General features: G+C 41.0%; 1 protein-coding gene across 1 annotated transcript in view; it reads left to right on the top strand.

Annotated features, from left to right (window-relative positions):
• Window positions 1-19,537, top strand: part of LOC127580053 (dynein axonemal heavy chain 9-like) — a 377,996-nt gene that overhangs the window by 78,135 nt on the left and 280,324 nt on the right. The window contains exons 27-28 of the mRNA XM_052033209.1: window positions 1,900-2,056; window positions 5,399-5,503. Coding sequence (XP_051889169.1) covers window positions 1,900-2,056; window positions 5,399-5,503 — 262 coding nt within the window. The remainder of the gene's footprint in view (window positions 1-1,899; window positions 2,057-5,398; window positions 5,504-19,537) is intronic.

Below are 19,537 nucleotides of genomic sequence, written 5' to 3'. Positions count from 1 at the left end.
CTATCACGTGGTGGGGTGTGAAATCAGGGACAATCCACTGAAGTATACTTACCAATTAATGATAACAAGAAAATGAGCAAGAACATTTGCAGGGATTTTCTTTCACTGCCATGCTTGGCAGAGGAGTAATTTGGTGCAGACCAGACATGGGACAGTGACATTCTCTTTGCCTCAGTACCACATCCAAAAATAAACTCACCTGCTGCACAATTACATCTCATCACCATATAATAATCTATAGCAAGAATTCTGATTTGGAAAAATTGGGTTAACACCTGCTGGGAAAGGATAGACTTTCCATGCCATGTAGCATACTCCACCCCCTCATAAATATCAGGAGCTTTGGGACTTCGAAGTGAAGGCAAATGCACAATGTCGATATCACTTGGTAACCAGTTTGATGTAGTGAGGTATTTTCTGTCAAAAAATGATGATTTCCTTCACACAAATCTCATGCAATTTTACTTGATTATCAGGACATATTAGCTAGATATAACAACGGTACTTAAGTAACAGAACTAGATATTGAGCTAGAATGTTTACAGTGAAGTCTAGTCATCAGCAGACATCTCCCCATATAATACAGTATATGATGGGGAGTAATATAGTATATCATCTACTACTAGATTAGAGGCAAATCAACTGAAGATTTGGTGCTACCAGCACTTCACGAAGAGTTTGCCTGCATCATTGCCAACACAGAAAGATTTAACTTTGTGATTTTTATTTCCTACTCTGCATTTGCTTTTTTTTTAATGTTACAGATCATCACTGAAGCAATAAAAGAAAAAAATATACAAGTAGAATCATTAAGACCACTTGTCTCATTAACCTAAAAATATAATTTGCAGCCTCCCAGCTATGAGTAGGTCGAATGAGTGGACAAAGCTGTGGCAGATGTAGTATTATATGGAGAAATATGAGGTTATCCACTTTGTGAGAAGAATATATTTGCAGGATATTATTTGAAACTGGGATGTCAATGAATCTTGGTCTTCAGCAAGATCTAGGTGTCCTTGGGTAAGGAACACAGAAAGCTAATGTGCAGAGTCAGCAAGCAGACAGGAAGGGAAACAGGATGTTGGCCTTTGTAAGAGGGATGAAGCACAAAAGTAGGAAAGTTTTTCTACAGCTATACAGGAGTTCAGGTAGACCACAGCTGGAGTACCGTAAACAGTTCTGATTTTATTACTTGATGAAGGATATATTTGCAATGGGGGTAGTTGAAAGAAGGTTCACCAGATTGATTAGTAAGAGGAGATTATCTTATGAAGAAAGATTAAGCCATTTGTGCCAAAGTTGTCTGGACTTGAGAAAAATGGGAGGTGATCTGACTGAAATATATAAGGTATTGAGAGGCTTAACAGACAAGAAGCTCAAAAGAATTTAGTGATGAGGGATCAGTCATTTAGGTTGTGGAAATCTCAAAGGGAACGGGTTGTGAATATTTGGAATTTTCCAACACAGAGAGCTGTGGAGACTGATTCTTTAAGTATATTTAAAGCTGAAATAGATAGAAATTTAGACTAGAGGAATCAAGGATAATGGGGACCAGGTGAGAATGTGAGGTGAGGTCAAGGGCAGATTGGACATAATTTTACTGAATGGCAGAGCAGGCTCACAGGGCCGAATGACTACTCCAGCTCCTGTTTCTCATGTTTTATGGCATCACCATGAAAGATTCTGATCGCAAAGACCATTCTGATTGATCATCACACATTTTCTAGTTTGGTCCAACAACAATTTAAACTTGTGTTAGCCATGTTGATAGCCATGCTCTTGAGACTGAACACAATCTGGCTGCATAGAGTTACTAATTGGAAAGTTGTTTTTGCTACCTTTGGCGTATGCTTCATTCTCAAAGTTTATACATGATTTTATTTCATTGATTGGTTTCAGATGTTACATCACATTGACACAGTCTTTACATCTAACAATGAGTGGAGCACCTGCTGGACCTGCCGGAACAGGAAAGACTGAAACTACCAAAGATTTAGGCCGAGCACTAGGAATTATGGTCTATGTATTCAACTGCTCTGAGCAGATGGATTACAAGGTATGGTCTCTTCATTAAAAATCCACACACACTTCGTGGTTATTTGTCTCATCTATTCTAGCTTTCGTTAATATCTTCTTTGTAGCAGACTATTATTATTGCATCAATTTTATTAAAATGCTCGATGTTAACTTTAGACATTGAGAGTCAATTTACTAAATTAAGGAATAAAACTTCCGCATAACTTTGACAATGTTAAGATGATATTGACATCTCTTCTGAATCACATGAATAGGTGTCTGCTTCTTTCAGTTTGGAAACTTAATGGTTCATATAGCAGTTAGGCTTTGTAGGAAATTTAAAAATCTGTTCCAATCAGAATATACGCCTGTCTTGTTTTCTGTTAAACAAATATTGTAACCATTGAGGTATAAATCATATCCATTTGATATGCCTGTAATCTTTATATCATGTTCAAATACTGAATTTATAAGTCACACAAATAGATTCAAAGCTCCCATGAAGGTGAGACTTGCTCAGGTTTTATGTTGCTAAGATGTAGATTGCATTAGAGGCAGCAGAATTATGAAAAGAACACTTTGGAAACCAGATTAGTTAGCACCACAATATACTTCAGATTGGCAAAATCCACAGTTTCAAGCAGAAGAGGGAGCCTGGGTCATCCTTTATGAAACATAATTTTGCAGTGCTAACAATGAAATCTTAATTACAAAACCATTTAATATGATTGTTTCAATCTTATAAAATACTGAGAAATAAACCCTGTTGTAGAGGTTGAAGAGATTCTATTTCTGCCAATTTAATGTTGCTGCTGTTCACCCTCCCAAACTTGAAACTCATCTTTTCTGATTGTGCATCTCATGGACTTTTGATTTTCAGATTCCTTTTAATATACTATATCTCTCTTGTTTCTAGCGTTACAGATCTTTCTGAGTAACACACCAAATGAGGCAGTGAACAGCTCCCAATGCTCAACCTTTTGGTACTTGAACCATTCTCTGATAACATGATTCATTCCCACTTCTCTCCCACTCCAGTCCCTGGTGAAATTGTGACTGGGCTTTATTGTATTTTTACTGTAATCTTTTGCCCACCTATCACTGATCTGCTTTTCCCTCCTATATATTGGGCTTCCCCTTTTCCTATCTTCAGTCCTGAAGAAGGGTCCTGACCTGAAACGTTGACTGCCTGCTTTTCTCCACGGATGCTGCCAGGCCTGCTGAGTTCCTCCAGCATCATTGTGTTTTTCATCAGTCGGGGCATTGAGTATAAAAGTTAGGAAATCATGCTGAACGTATATAACATTGGTAAGGCTACATTTGGAATATTGGGTGCCATTCTGGTTGCCACACTATGTGGCTTTGGAGAGGGTGAATAAGAGGTTCACCAAGATTGCTTGAATTGGAGTGTATCGGCTCTAAGGAGAGGTTGGACAATGTTGGAGTGTCAGAGGCTGAGGGGTGACCTGGCAGAAGCATATAAAATTATATGAGACATAGATCGGATAGATAGAGTCTTTCTGCCAGGGTGGAAATGTCAAATACTAGTGGGCATAGGTTTAAAGTGAGAGGGGGAAAGTTTAAAGGAGATTTATGAGACAATTTTTTTTAACACAGAGATTGGAAAGTGCTTGGAATGCACTGCCAAGGGAGATGGTAGAAGCAGATAAGATAGCAATATTTAGGAGGCATTTAAACAGGCATGTGAACTGGTGGGAAATAGAGGGATATGAACCATGTGCAGGCAGATGGGATTAGTTTAGATTGGCATCATGGTCAGTGCAGACATGGTGGGCTCTAGAGCCTGTTCCTGTGCTGTACTGTTCTATGTTCTAAAGCTATGTTGGAATGCTTCAGACTTTATTAAGGTGTGCCCATAAAATGTAATTTTAACCTACTCGCACTTATTGAAAGTTTCTTCAGGTTGTACAGTCAGTTGCTAGCCAGGTAATCAATTTTTTGTTGAGTAAAAATCAAGTGATTCATTGCAGAATTAAAGAGCTGACTTCCATGCAGATTACGATTTGGGTTCTTCTGTCTTGCTGCATCAGTGCAAGATAATTAAATGTCTGACATTCTATATTTACGATATATTTTGACAACTTTATAGCCATTTCCATTATATCTATTGACATAATCTTTCAGTTGGGCCAGGTACTGTACAGTGAACAGACTGGCATGAATAATGAACAAACCAGAATTAAGGAAGCAGTGTCTTCACAATACCATGAGTCTTGCAGTTTGCCAGAATTTAGAAAATAAACAGTTTAATAACAGTTTGGGGGATACATGGTATATCATAGTTATGTACTTCTTATTATAACAGGTGTTTAACAATTTATTTTTGGCTGGTTAACTCCTCTGTTAAATTGGCATGCAAACAAAATTGTTTTGGACACATTAAATGTTTTGTATGATGTGGTCACACATCTTTTCAAGGCTTGTTTTTTAATATTGGGATAAGATACAATTAGCAGCATAACTATAACATTTTGTTGGTATTGAGGCAGTAATCCAAACATATAATCTTGATATTTAGATTTTAAAAGTAGTTGAAATCAAAGCATTTGTTGTTTTAATATTAGCACTCCCCAATAAGTATTTCTGAGGAACACCCAAGGTGGCAAGCAGCACATTTTCTGTTATGGATAGTGTGCAACAGTCTATCAGTGGTGCCTGAGGCCTTGGTAATCAGTGATCTAACTGACAGATGCACTAGTATTTTGAGGCCAGGATCTTTTACATCCATTTGAGAGCCATTTAATATCTCTGTTTAATATCTTTTCTCAAATATGGAATTTTCCATTGCAGAGTGCTCCCTTAATACCTCACTTGTAGTATCAACATGGACTTTGAGCCTGTGGTGTGGTTTAAATCCAAATACTTCTAACACAGAATTTTGCCACTGAGCCATGGCAGCAAATGTAAATGTGATTATTGAAACTAAGATTATTGGTGGAAGATTATTGGCCTTCTGTTGCCTTAGGTTAAAATTCCCCTCTTATAACATAGAAACATGTTCTCAGACTGTCAGGAGTCCACCATATGAGCTTGAATTGGATCCAGTAAATATTCTTCCAAAACTCAGATTGAGAAATCTAAGAAACAACCATACAAAATGATCAAACTAAGAGATTAAATAAGAAAAGTGTGTAGATGTGGTGAATTTCATCCTTGTAATTTTTCAAAATACTGAGATAAATGTTCAGTTCATCTGTTCATGTAGTATTTGTTTACTTGTTCAGGAATTCAGGTTGGCTGAGGTACCAGAGAACTTCCTGCATGGCTTCGGCTAGTGTTGTGAAATCTTTTATGTCCATTTGTATAGGCAGAAAAGACAACATAATGTTAATTCTTATGTTTTTCTTTGTTTGTACGGCAGTCATGTGGCAATATCTACAAGGGTCTAGCGCAGACAGGAGCCTGGGGTTGTTTTGATGAGTTCAACAGGATTTCCGTTGAGGTTCTTTCTGTTGTAGCTGTGCAGGTAAGTTGAGACCTTTCATTTTTTTTCAATCATTTACTGATGCATCACAGGAGGAGGCCATTTAGCTTATCATGCCCATGCCAGCTCCTTTGAAAAGCCTTGCTGTTAGTCACCCACTCTTAATCTTTTCCTTTAGGTGTACTATTTTTTCCCCCTGAAAGTTGTTGTTGAATCTGTTTCTACCATCCGTCAGCAGTGTATTCCTGTGTGTATCCCAAAACACTCCTTTATTGTCTCTGACTCGAGTAATATAGTCAAGGACACCAGGGTTGTTTAGGTCGTATCAATACAGTGCAATCTGTTCAAGTGATACTGTGACTAAAATGATTTTTGTGACTGTATAGATTCTTGAACGTGGGATGATATGTCCTTGCGGTTTGATGCACTGTTGTACCCCAGGACTTAGTAACTAATAGCAAAATAATATTGGAGGCGCAAGAGACTAGTGGTGCCGGAATCTGGCGCAAAAATTGTCCAGATGGAGGGTTTTGACCCGAAACACTGACTGTACATTTCCCTATACAGGTGCCCCCCCTGACCTGTTTGTTTTTTGGGCAAAATGATATTAGTGCTCTGTGATGCAAGAGAAGAATTAAACACATTATTAAATGCATCCAATATGTAACAGGCATACTTCCACACTTTTGGATTCAAGTACTATAAGCCATCACCCGTATATTTAAAACAAAATACCATGTTGAAAATCATCAGTTTCTCCTCAGCTTTCTGCTCATTCATGGATGAACTAGAAAGAAATGACCTAGAAATTCCTTTGCATGACTCATTTTAGTCTGGCTTGGTGCAATGTTGTTTTCATTTCAGGGTGTTTTAGCACTCACTGGGAAATTCGACTTCTCATTTTTTGACAGAATTTTCCTTAGCTCAAATGTCTTTCTCCTGGCATAAAATCCCCAAATGCATCAATGATAGTGGAATACTCAACGTTCATTGGCAACTTTGTGAAAAATAAGTCTTTCTTACTTACTCAGGTTTTCCTAAAATCTTTTCCCCAGACACTGTGCTTTTCAAAGGGCAGGGACTCAAACCACATTCTTTGTCTTTGCTGAGACCGCCTGCAGCCATAAATATAAACTCACCCACGTGTGCCTGAGCTGCTCTTCCATGGAGGTCAAGGTCATGGCCACACTCGGCTGTTGTGCCTCAGGATTATTCTAAATTCTGAACTCAAGGAGAAAAGACCATCTATTTTCCCTTTAGCCTACAAGACAGGCAGAATAGGCACAGGGGTTTGCCTGCATTGCAGGATTTCCCAAAGTGCAGACATTCAAAAAGTGCAATTGTAATGTTACTTCTTATTCTCTGGCAGCTTTGTACTGGGAATACCTGTCAATACCATGGAGGGTCTCCTGGGTCCCCTTGCAAAATGAACATGTCTCCCCGGCACTTTTTTTACCTGCCTGTCTGGATAGCTCAGTCCCTCTGGGAAAACTCTTCATCCATCGTCTGCCCCATCATTACAGCAGCCATTTAGTAATTAACAACATTCCCTTGTAGCTAAAAATCTGGGGAAATCAACCTCCATGAGAAGGTGCATGGGTATTTTATCCTCTGTTTAATGTAATTGAGGGTCTTGTTATACGTAAATCTACCTTTATTGGAGATACCTGGATATTTGGTACAATATGGCTTGGGCCTGAATTGTAGTTTGTATTGTGGCATGCCCCTTTAAGAGCTGGCTGCAGAGATTGCATTTGTAAGGTTAAATGTCAGCAATGGTGAGAGCTTGCAATACATCAATAGAACACACAGTGCTAAAACATCCATGATTTGGTAGTAAAGCAATCTGCAGGTTACAATCCTTAATTCTCACCCTCATACTATGGAAACCTTCAAGGGAAAGTGTACGACAAATTATCCGCCATCTAATCTAGTTAGGTGTCCTGTTTATGTTTTTGGACAGGATATATGTTATGTCCTGTTAACTCTTACTTAATTGTAAATGTCTGAATATTTGGTACAATGTGCCTTTAGCCTGAATTGTTTGAACAAATCATTATCCTCCTGCAGGATCATCATCAAGTTTTCTGTCAGGAGCCTTGATGTTAAATTTCACTCAGTCCATTCCCAATGGTGCAGTGTGGGGTTCACGATCAGGCCAAGCATACGTACCACACTCCCATTTGACAACATCTTTTCTTGGGGTCTGCTACAGTCAAGCAAAGATAGAGAATGTTATTATTCGTACCCCAATATGACCTGAGGCCCCATGAGGTCTCTTAGTGTCACACCACCAGAAAAGCCTGGCAGGAAGCAGTATGGATAAACAGGGTCTTGTGAAACCCTGCAGGCCAGGAGGAGAAGGAATAGACCTCTCAACTCCTGCAAGCCTAGTGTCTTTGTCTTGGAATTGCCATCCATTGTTGAACACCTTGTGCAGCATTACTGTTGTGACTGACTAAACTGAGCCACATGGAAGCTGTAAGTGGGAGATATAGAAGTCTTTGTTCACACAGCAGATCTTATGGAGAGAGAGCCTAAGAGAATCTCATTCTCCCAACACAATGTTTAATACTGTTTAAACACAAAGATAACAATAAATGATTAACTACAGTTTCAATGGCTATAATCACCTACCTAACTTTAGCACTTTAAATGTAGTCAGGTAAAACTTTGCAGAATACATATTTACAATGGTAGCACATTCCAACTAGCAGAACCCTTTGTATATTCAGTACTGGTGGCTGGCTTGAAAGCTTCTGAGCACAAGCTCCAGACACCCAAAATATACCTCTTTTGTCACTTTGTTAAGGGATGGCTCCATGAATATATAACTAGCCAGAATATTAAGTGACAAAACAGACCTGTCCTGAACTGTGCATTAGGTGGGAGGGATATGGTCGGCATGGTAGTGTAGTGGTTAGCGTAACGCTGTTACAGCACCAGCAACCCGGGTTCAATTCCGGCCGCTGTCTGTAAGGAGTTTGTACGTTCTCCCTGTGTCTGTATGGGTTTCCTCCGGGTGCTCCGGTTTCCTCCCACATTCTAAAGACGTACAGGTTAGGAAGTTGTGGGCATGCTATGTTGGCGCTGGAAGCATGGCGACACTTGCGGGCTGCACCCAGAACACTCTACGCAAAAGATGTATTTCACTGTGTGTTTCGATGTACATGTGACTAATAAAGATAAGCTTTAAAATATGCCTTTAACAATGGAGATGGCCACTTAGTGCTGTCCCTGATCTCTTTCTGAAGCTTTCACTGACCACCAATTAACATGAACATTCATCTCTTGTCTTCCCCTGCATAGTTTCAATGGGACAGAATCAGAATATGCCACACCCACTGATTGGTTTCAATAGCCTTAAAGTATCAATTGAAGTTAAATTGTGAACAGGTTTTATTTCCTGAAGACTGGTTCTCATTTCAATTAATCCATAATTATGCAATCCATAATTTCATAACTCCAGAATAATCTCTAACTGTATGTGAACAACTAGCTCTGAGTTTTTCAAGTTCAGGTTCAAGTTTATTGTTGTCATGGGCATACATACACTGGGTATAAATGCCACGAAAATTAGCTTTTTTGCAGCACAGTACATTACAAGGTGAGGACAAACATACGTTAACATAAACCTAAATTAACATAATTTATACATAACTTACACATGTGCAGAACAAAGAACAAAATAAACATAATGACACTAGTGCAAGATCGAGAGAGAGGAAAAAGTATAGTCCAAGGTAGTGTTAAGGTTTTATAGGTCAGTTCAAGTACCCGATGGCAGTGAGGAGGTTTCCCCAACGCCCTTGGGTTTATGCCATGAATTTTGCTGCTGCTAGATGGGCCTGATGTTATTCCTACTGTTTCACAAGGATGACAGAGTTGCATTAGTTAGTTGTTGATTTGTACCTAAAATAGGCTGCCACACTAAGATCAAGTGTGGTCTCTCCCCAAGCCTTCCTTCTGAATTGCTCCATTGTTATCAATCCTCTTGCTTTGGCTGAGGCTCTACCAGAATCCATCTCCAAAATGCTGCTGCTTGTGTTCAGAAGAATTAGCCCTTGTGTAGCATCCTGGCTGTTGCGTCTTGCAGGCATATCACTGTGTCTGAACCTGGAGTGTCACCCATCAGTTAGGAACACATTTCTTTCTCAGTGTGAAAGAGAACACATTAGATCCAATGAAATCTGCCAGGAAATTAGTTGAGTCCTGAGATGGCAACAGGGGGAAGGAGTGAGAGGGAAGCACTGACAATGATGAGACGAGGAGAGAGACATCCTAATTGAGGCTGAAGTGAAGACACTGGTGGTTGGGCTAGGTGGTCTTAAGGAGCCAATAGAGAGCAAGATTTGTTCATTTTTTAAGGGGCCTATCTTTGACAAATCCCCAGTAACTAATTGGATTCCATTTGAATCGTGCTGAGGCAGGTTTCGAAAGCCCTGTCAAAATGTTTGTCTGCATGAATAGTCCTTACTCTACACAGGCCATTGATGCATGAATGAATATTACAGAAATGGCATCCAATGTGTTCGGGCATTGCTGCATATGTCTGGGCTCCCCTCTGTTTTAGCATGTCAGATGTATAGAGGATCTGACAGCAAAATCATAGACTTTGCAAATCACTCACTATATCCCTGATATTCCAATTTTCATTGACATGGAATCATGCAGAAGACTAAAATGTGGCTCTGTTTGATCCAAATTCTAGGTTTGTATGAGCCAAGAGAGATGAAAAAAAATCAGGAAGGAAGGAGGGAAATAACCTAATGGGAGAGAAGAGAGAGACAACAAAAGGATTGTGTGTGGGTGGGTGGAGGTTGGGAGGGGGAGAGAGAGAAAGAGAGAGAGAGAGACTCACTCCACTTTGACCTCCCTGAAATTGTGCTTCAGTGGCAGACTGTGAAAATCAGTGGGTAGAATTCTATACATGGCACTTGCACTAAATACAGAGGAAATAGTTTTTATTTGTTGGAGAACAATTTTCAGGTCTGAGTTGAAGATCATAGAACACAGAAAACAGAGCAGCACAGGAACAGGACCTTTGGCCCTCCATGTCTGTGCTGACCATGTCAGTCTAACTAATCCCATCTGCTTGCACATGGTCCATCTCCCTCCATTCCTTGCCTGTTCATGTGTCTTTTTAAATGCCTCTTAAACATTGCTTTCATATCTGCTTCTGTTCCCTCCCCTAGCAGTGCGTTCCAGGCACCTACCACCCTCTGTGTTTTAAAAAAAATCTTACCTGGCAAATCTCCTTCAAACTTACCCCTTTTCATCTTAAACCTGTGTGCTCCAGTATTTGATGTTTCCATCCTGGGAAAAAGACTCTGACTATCCACCCAATCTATGCCTCCTGTAATTTTATACACTTCTGTCATGTTGTCCCCTCAGGCTCCAATACTCCAGAGAAAATATTCCAACTTCGTCCAAACTCTCCTTACAGCTAATGCTGTCAAAGTCAGAAATTATTGCTAGTACTATTTGCAAATGATGTTCTAGCACATTGTATGATATTTGACATTCGAGTTCAGAATCCAACCAGGGGCTTTAAGCCAGTGGAGCAGACCTTCACTGAAGGCTTGACACATGCCTTTGTTATTAGTCTTACCAAGTAAGAGGAGCCTGTCTTCCTCCAGATGGGTTTGTTCTTTAGTTTTTTTTTCCCCATTAGAAATTACTTCTGCTTGTACTCCTTCACAGCCATTGTACTCAAGTAATGACACCACACGTCAGTAGTGACACAGTGTGAAATTCCATCTATGTAGGGGTGGGAAAGGGACATATTGGGTGGCACTCAGAACCTTGTGTCCATGCATTGAAAACACAGAGGTCTAGCATTAACACCTTACAGACTACCCCCTCACCTGCCCCATCGTATTGGCACCCTCCAAGTGTAAAACAAAATCCCACAGCTTATTCCTTTGTAGTTTAGCCCTTATTCTGAAACTGGTTCTAGGCTCCTCAGCCTGTGACTTGTGTACAAGAACCCCTAGATTCCTTTGAAAATCATCATTTCCCAATCTCTCATCACATTAAAAAAAATACTGATTTTTTGTTTTGTTTTGTGCATGGCATATGTTCTTTCCCACTTCATTTAGCTTGTTTATATCCCATTGGAGCACCTTTACATCTTCTCTGTACTCTATTACATCCTTCATTGTTGATTGCAGCATTTTCGCTGCCATTGATGTCACTCGATCCCACCTGGTCAGTAAAATTAGGAATATGGCATTTGATCCCTTCAGTCAAATCAAGCACTGATCTCTGACCTTATTAGTTACCGCCTGCCTACTTGAACAAGACATATTTACTTCCAGTTCTTGATTTCGTCCATTATCCGATTTTCTATCTTTGCCAGTGCATTATCTGCAACTCCTTATGTATTAGCCCTCCTGTGTGGGACCCCATTGAAAGCCTTTTGGAGATCTAAATACACCACTTCCACTGGTTTCCCCCTATCTATTCCATTAGCCACATCCTCATAGAACATCAATAGATTAATCAAACACTGATCCTTTTTTTTATGTTTTCTTTTATTTCATCTTTCACTGTAGATTGCAGCACTTTCTGTACTACTGATGTTCGGTTAACAGGTCAGTAATTCCCTGGTCTCTCTTTCACTCCTTACTTAAATATTGTGGTCTTAGTAGCCACCTTCTGATCTACAGGAACCCTTCTGGAATCTAGAAGCAACCTAATGACAATGTTGTTGGAAGACTTGGGTTGTAATTGCACCAACAGTGTAGACTGTGTTTTACTATGATGCTGTCTGGCATTGACTTCTGACCATTTTACTAGGATACAGGGTGATGGCTGTTGAAATGATCAGAAGAGCTATGATTAGAAACATTGAAGACACAAAGTGTTTCACACCAAGAAACTAGTTTGGCCATTAAAGGATTAAAAGTAAATTCTTAAAGTGGAAGCCTCATTGTAATATTTGGAAATATCTCTTAAAGGTCACCTCTCAAAAAAGGGTTCAGATTCACTTCTGCACAAAGATGTCCTGCAGATTTTAAAAGTCAGTTTGGATGAGTCATAACTTTTGGAACAGACGCTTTCTCATTTGTTGCTGTTTGGAAAAAGTGAACCAGCAGGAGACCTTTTGAAACAGACTGACCAGGAAAGAATGAATGACATTCATGATGATGCAGTTACTGCCGCGTGGTATTTTGCGTTGGTTTATGATTACCAGTTGGTGCTGGAGGTCCATCACTCTTCAAGTCTAGACTTGTTGTTTTAGAAGAAAGCATCTCTGTAATTATGGCAACCTGCATTCAAGAAATGAGTAATCTGTGCTGATCTGTTTTGTTCACAAGAGTCTGTGTGCATTTCTTTCCTTATAATTAATGAAAGAAAGCTCTAATATATACTGCACACTCACATTGAAAGATTTAAAATTGACTGAAACATAGTCATGTATTATCTGCACAATACTGGTAGAAAAGACATTCTCCCATTCTGTTCCAAACTTTTGGAATAGGGATATTCCACTTAAAATCTGTGTTAGAGGCTGGTGGATTTCCAAAATCTATGCTAGTCTTTGCTACAACTCTGTGCTTGATGCCTTCCAATTCAGTTTTTGCTCCTGCTTCAGCACTGAAGTAGCCTTTAGAGTCACAGAGTTACAAGCACAGAAACAGTCCCTTCGGCCCACCTTGTCCATGGCGACCAAGATGTTTTACCGAACTAGTCCCATTTGCCTACATTTGGCCCATTTCCCTTGAGGCCTTTTCCATCCATGTACCTGTCTTTAAAACATCGTAATTGTACCAGCCTCTACCTATTCCTCTGACAGTTTGTTCCATATATCCACCGCTCTCTGTGTGAAAAAGTTCCCGCTCATGTCCCTTTTAAATCTTTCCCCCCATCACCTTAAATCTATGTCCTCCAGTTTTAGACTCTACCCCGGGAAAAATACTATGACCGTCCACCTTATCTATGCCCCTCATGATTTTATCTACCTCACCTTCCTACACCCCAAGGGAAAATGTCCCAGCCTATCCACCTCTCCTTATAACTCAAGCCCTCCAGTCCCTGTAACATCCTCATGAATCTTTTCTGCACCCTTTATGTTTCATGACATCCTTCCTTTAGCAGAGTGACCAGGACTGTGCACAATCCTCCAAGTGTGGTCTCGCCAACAACTTGTACAGTTGCAACATGGATATCCCCACTCCTGTACTTAATGCCCTGACCGATGGAAGCAAATGTGCCAGATGCGGCCTTCACCACCCTGTCTTCCTGTGTCGCCACTTTAACCAAGTCACAAACAATAAGCTTGCAACCTCAGTGCACTTTTTCTTCTTACCTTCTTGCTCTGGCTTAAGCTTTTGATGTGATTGACTACACCATCCTCCTTTAATACACATCCTCTCTGTGTTTCTGGTTGAGACTATGTCTGGCTGATCTAATTTCTAATTGTACAGTTGTTGCTAGGATTCCTGGTGGCATCCAACTATTGTATCTGTAGTTTCCCAAGGATCTAGCCTTGGCTGCCTCCTCTTGCTCAATGATATCATGGCCATCTTTAACCTTAAGCACAAGCATCAAAATGATTGAAGCAGACTGGTAATTATCTCAGTGACCTGCATTAGTTGCTGGTTTGGTAGTGCCTCAAATTTAGCATCTCTCCAAAACCTCACCATTGCTACCTTTGCTTCTCCAACACAGGGGTTGTCACTCTCCCCATTGGTTTTATAGCCACCATTGCTGGAGTTGCCAAGGCTTTATTTTATACAACCCCTTTCCTAAAACTTTGTCCATTTTTTTTTAACGCATTCCTTGAAATGATCAAATTTTTGGTCGCATTTACCTGACAACTGTGTGAAATGAAAGCAGAAAATATTGGAAACACTCGTCAGGTTAGGCAAAAAAGAATTAGCGTTGCAGGTCAAGTTAGTTTGTGAAGGATGACCCATTGAATGTGGAGGCTGATCTGTCCAAGAGGAGAGGGAGTGAGAGGAGAGTTGTGGGAAATAGCTGAGATGTGGGACAGGGGAACTTTCAAATCTGGTAGAGGGGAAAATACTGTTTAGGAAGAAGCCATGGGTTATCCTTCATAATTTCAGTAGACTCAATAGTCCATCACCAGACACATTCTCCTTTCCCCTCCCCTTTCAGCATTTTGAAGGGATTAATCCTTTCATGACTCCATGGTCTGCTCTTCTATGCCACCAAGCACTTGGTGCACTTTCTCATGCAGCTGCAGGAGATGCAGCACCTGGCCTTTTACCTCCTTCCTTTTCCACCATCCAGAAATCCAACAGTCCTTCCAAGTGGTGCACACATTTGCTTGCACTTCTTCCAATCTGCATTCAGTGTTCTCAATGCGATATCCTCTAGAGTGGTGAAACCACACACAGATTGGGTGATCACTTTGTGGAGCAGGCTGCATTCAGTCCACAGGGGTAACTTAGAGCTCCCAGTCCTGCTCTCACTCTGACCTATCTATGTGCGACTTCCTGCACAGTTATAATGAGTCCCAACATGAGGAACAGCATTTCATCTTCCATTTGGCATGTTGCAGCCTTGCACACCCGACATCATGTTCTACTATTTCAGCTAACTTGCTTTCTCTGTCTGTTTCAGAAGTGGCCATTTCTGCTGTCAGTCATCCACCTGTGATGTTGGCTCAATTTGGTTTTCTCTCCTTTACTACAGCCTGAACTGGTAGCTGTGTCCTACAGCCCTGCAATTTGTAACTTTTGTGTTACTTTGTTTGTGTTCCCTCTCCCTCTCCCTCTCAACTTGTTGACCACATGATCCCTACAGCTTATTTTCGTAGCAACCCTGTTCTCATCCCAACAAGGTTATTTCCTCTGTCATATCATCCCTCCCCACCCTCTCTGCAACTTAAACCTGACATGTTTTCTCTCTTTCCCACTTCTGACAAAGGGTTCCCCTTTCCACAGATGCTGCCTGATCTGCTGAATATTTACAGTATTTGCTGGTTTTATTTCATATTTTCAGCATCTGCAGTTCTTTTTAAAACCTATGTATGGCTTGCTGACAAACTTTGTTTGCTAACTCTCCTGTGAAGAATGTTGTACTGCATTAAATTTCATTACTGTAAGTAAGTCGTATTAAAATGTTTACACAGTCTTGGTGGGATCAGGGGCTCTCCCTCTGTTTCCTCATTTAGTCTGTAGTTACTCACCCAAGACTTTGTAGCCTTCTTCATTTGTGAGCCTTGATTCATGTGTGGTCAGTTGTGGTCTACGGGGGCATTACGAGTTCACTTTACAGAGGGAACCAGTGGCCAATTTAACATTTCCTTGCCTGCTGAACTCTATTTCAGTGTTGTAGAGACTAGGTTAAGTAGGCACAGTGGCACAGCTAGTGTAGCTACTTCAAAGCTCCATGGACCTTCAAGTTTGACCTCTGATGCTGTTTGCATGTTAGATAGATATCTTTATTAGTCACACGTACACCAAAACACACAGTGAAATGCATCTTTTGCGTAGAGTGTTCTGGGGGCAACCTGCAAGCGTCGCCACGCTTCCGGGGCCAACATAACATTCCCACAACTTCCTAATCTGTACATCGTTGGAATGTGGGAGGAAACCGGAGCACCCAGAGGAAACCCACGCAGGCACGGGGAGAACGTACAAACTCCTCACAGACAGTGGCCAGAATTGAACCCGGGTCGCTGGCGCTGTAATAGTGTTACGCTAACCACTACACTACCGTGCCTGCCCCGTGACCACCTGCATTTCCTCTGGGTGCCCCAGTTTCCTACCACACCCCAAGGATGTGCAAGTTGAAAGGTTAATTGGCCACTGCAAATTGCCCCTTGTGTGTAGGTGAGTGGTAGAATCTAGGGGGGGAATTGATGGGAGTGTGGGAAGAATTTTAAAAACAATGGGATTAATGTAGATTAGTGTAAATGAGTCAGCATGGACTTGTTGGGCCAAAGGGCCTCTTTCCATGGTTCTATGACTCTGTATGACTCCTCTTTCCAGTGAAGCAATTCAAACCATTGCTTCCTCTAAAATCTTCAGTTTGGATGGTTCATTTATTATCCTTACTATGAACTTATAATTGTTAAGGTATTTTTTGAATTTTGCAGTAAAAATATTTTGCCTCGCATGGGTAAACTAATGTGCCATCTTAGAGTCTTACAGAATCATCTGGAGGACAGCACATTAGTTCCACTTCAATTGGAACAACTGCTGCATTCTCTATTACTTATTCCTTCCTTATATTATAATAATATTTAATACAGGCTCTTCCCTGTTCATTGATATACTCGTTGCCTCAGTATTGACTTGTGAAGTCCATTCCTTTTTCAAGTAAGCTTTGTTTCAGTGGAACCTGTGCATTGCAAGGCTAAGTTTTAATCTGAAAGAGAGCATGAATTTGCCTGCAGGAACTGGGTTAAAGGCAGTGAAAAGGACATTATGTTTGGAAGCTGATTTCAGTTTACTATACGTCCTATTTAACTGGAATTGGCTAGGCTGTGTGACCCCAACCCCTGCATGAAGGCAGATTGTCAATGTACTAATCAAACAGAGTGAAATTGATATTCATTTCTCTGTTTATGTTTGAATGTGTTGAGACTCCTAACCATCCAGGAGCTGGTCAGTGTAACCAAGTGTAATCAAGTGTGTACAAAGTAGGAAATACAGAGGAAACAGAAGCAGTTTCAGGCACAGATGCTCATAAATGCACAGGACTTGGAAGTAGTTTCTCAGCAAATTTAGAGAAGCTTTACAATATGTTTGTTGAGATGACTTTGTTCAATTTAGAGGCTACTTTCCACACTTGAGTTTGCTTTATCATGTGAAAGTGGGTGCTTGTTGCCTTACCTATTAATGCTGAGGTAAGGACCAAGATGACCAGCAACAGCACCAGCAGAATCACTCACTTACACCATTGAGGTGCTGTTCACAGGAGGCTTACAGGGAATGGGGTTTACAGACAGAAGAACCAACAACTTCAAGCGATTCAGGATGCCAGACACCCACAGCTGACAAGCAGGAAACTTCCTTCCTTCTAGAAATTGGGACCACGCGGCTACCAAAGTCACCTCTGCTCTCAGCCATGTGAATAATCTCCTCCATGGCTTGTGTTTCAGGGTACAGCTGTACACTTACATCAATGTTTCCTCAGTGGGTGAGCGGGCACTTGGGTTTGTGGTTCTGGCTGACTTTCCACAGGTGAGGGGGCCATTCACGGTGCACGCTTGCCAATCTGAGCATCCCCAGAACAACCTGGAATACTCACAGCCTCAATGGTTAACAATCCAACAATGTACAGCTGGTGCACAGCCACAAAAAAGATGTTCATGAAGGAGCTCATAACATTCCAGGCAGCTGTTGTGATGCTATTATCCTACTTTCAGGCATCCCAACATGTTTGTACCTGACTTAAGGAATGGCTGCTTACCAACATGCAATACCCACTATGAACTTGGCTTGTGAGATACCTCAGAAGCTCAACCACTGAAGATCAATGGTACAACAGATACAGCACATTACATTCTTTGGAATTCTCCACCTTGGAAGGCTGTGCTCAGCCACTGAGTATAATGAAGACTGAGATCGATGGGTTTTTGGCCAGTAGGAATCAGAATATAAGGATCAGGAAGCAAAGGGGTCTGAGGCACTGGGTCAGCCATGATTTTCATAATTGATATTGCAGATAAAGGGACCATAATAACCTTCCCTGTTTTAACTTGTGCACTTACTGCCAGCTTATGTGGTGGTTAAACAAACCAGTAGCATGCTGATAATACAGTTCAAGTGCCTCTGTGGATCTAGACACTCCTTCGCTAAGTGCCAACAGGGAGCTTGAAATTCATTCCCACTACTCCAAGAAAGATAGTGCTGTACAGTTGAAAGTTAGGTTATCCCAAAGTAGAGCAGACTTCAAGATGCCTTCATGTTCAATGGGAAATTTGTCTCCTCATTTATTGGTGAGAATTTTGTTCCTCCAAATAATGTCAAGAATAGTGCAACACACAAAATTCATCTTATTTGACATTTTCAACTTCATTGGTCTGAAAATTACATTTGTTATTTATATACAGAATAACCTTCTTTTATATACTCTGTTTGGCTTGAAATTCTCTGAAATCAAAGGGTCAACATTCAGGCTACATTCTTTGTCCTCATTAAGATCTCTAAGCTCCAATGACCTCCTACTCCACTACTCTCAGCTTTCTACACTCAAGAACATCCTGAACTTTGCTGCTGCTTCTGATTTCTGTCACATCTCAGTGTTTGCTGCTCTCTGTTGCGTTAGGGTGTTCACCCAAACTTTTCCTGAAGCCCACAGGAGCAGGGAGAGCAGGGGCAAGAATTTACCTGCATTGCAGCCTTCGTCAAAGTGCAGGCACTCAAGAGCCTGCACACACATTTCAACTAAGACCTCCCAGGGAACCTCCTGCCAGAAGTGCTTGGCTGAAAACCTGGAGGTGTCCAGAGACGACTCTCTGAAAGAATGTCCTCCTATCTGCCTTATTTTATACCAGCTTATCCAGGTCTCTCTGACCCCTGTGAGATCACTTTCCCACCCATCCACTCTGTTACTTCAGCATTCATTCATTGGTGGACAATTGCTTGCATTGAGGTCTGTCCCTTTAAGAATTAGCTGCAGAGATTGCACCAGTTAAGTGCTGAGCATTGCAAGAATCTGTCACACATCAATACAGAACACCACACTGAGCCAGTAACATCAGTTTCAGTTCTGTATTACACAGGGAAAGCCAACGGTGCTGTTCTATGAACCTTGTAATTGAAATTCTATCTCTTTATATGACTTTTATAAGCATCGTTAGAGTGACATAATTTGCCATTTTCACAACAAAAGGACAGCATGGAGCAATTCCAAGGCCAGTGGTTGTCATTGATCGTGTTGTATGTCGCTGTGCAAAGAGCAAGGTTTGGAATTGGAGGAGGAAGAAGGGGAAAAGCTTGAATGATCTGGAGAAAGAGTTGGAGGAGGATGAGGAGCAGGGGGATGGTGTTGAGGGCCTTGGAGTCCACTTGTTGACATCGCTGCTCAGGATACCACAATGTTCTTAACCATACAAGGTATATCAAAGTTGCACAAGTGTGACCACTATTT

This window comes from Pristis pectinata, chromosome 18, assembly GCF_009764475.1.
Source record: "Pristis pectinata isolate sPriPec2 chromosome 18, sPriPec2.1.pri, whole genome shotgun sequence".
NCBI classification, from domain to species: domain Eukaryota; kingdom Metazoa; phylum Chordata; class Chondrichthyes; order Rhinopristiformes; family Pristidae; genus Pristis; species Pristis pectinata.
This window is presented reverse-complemented; position numbering and strand designations above follow the sequence as displayed.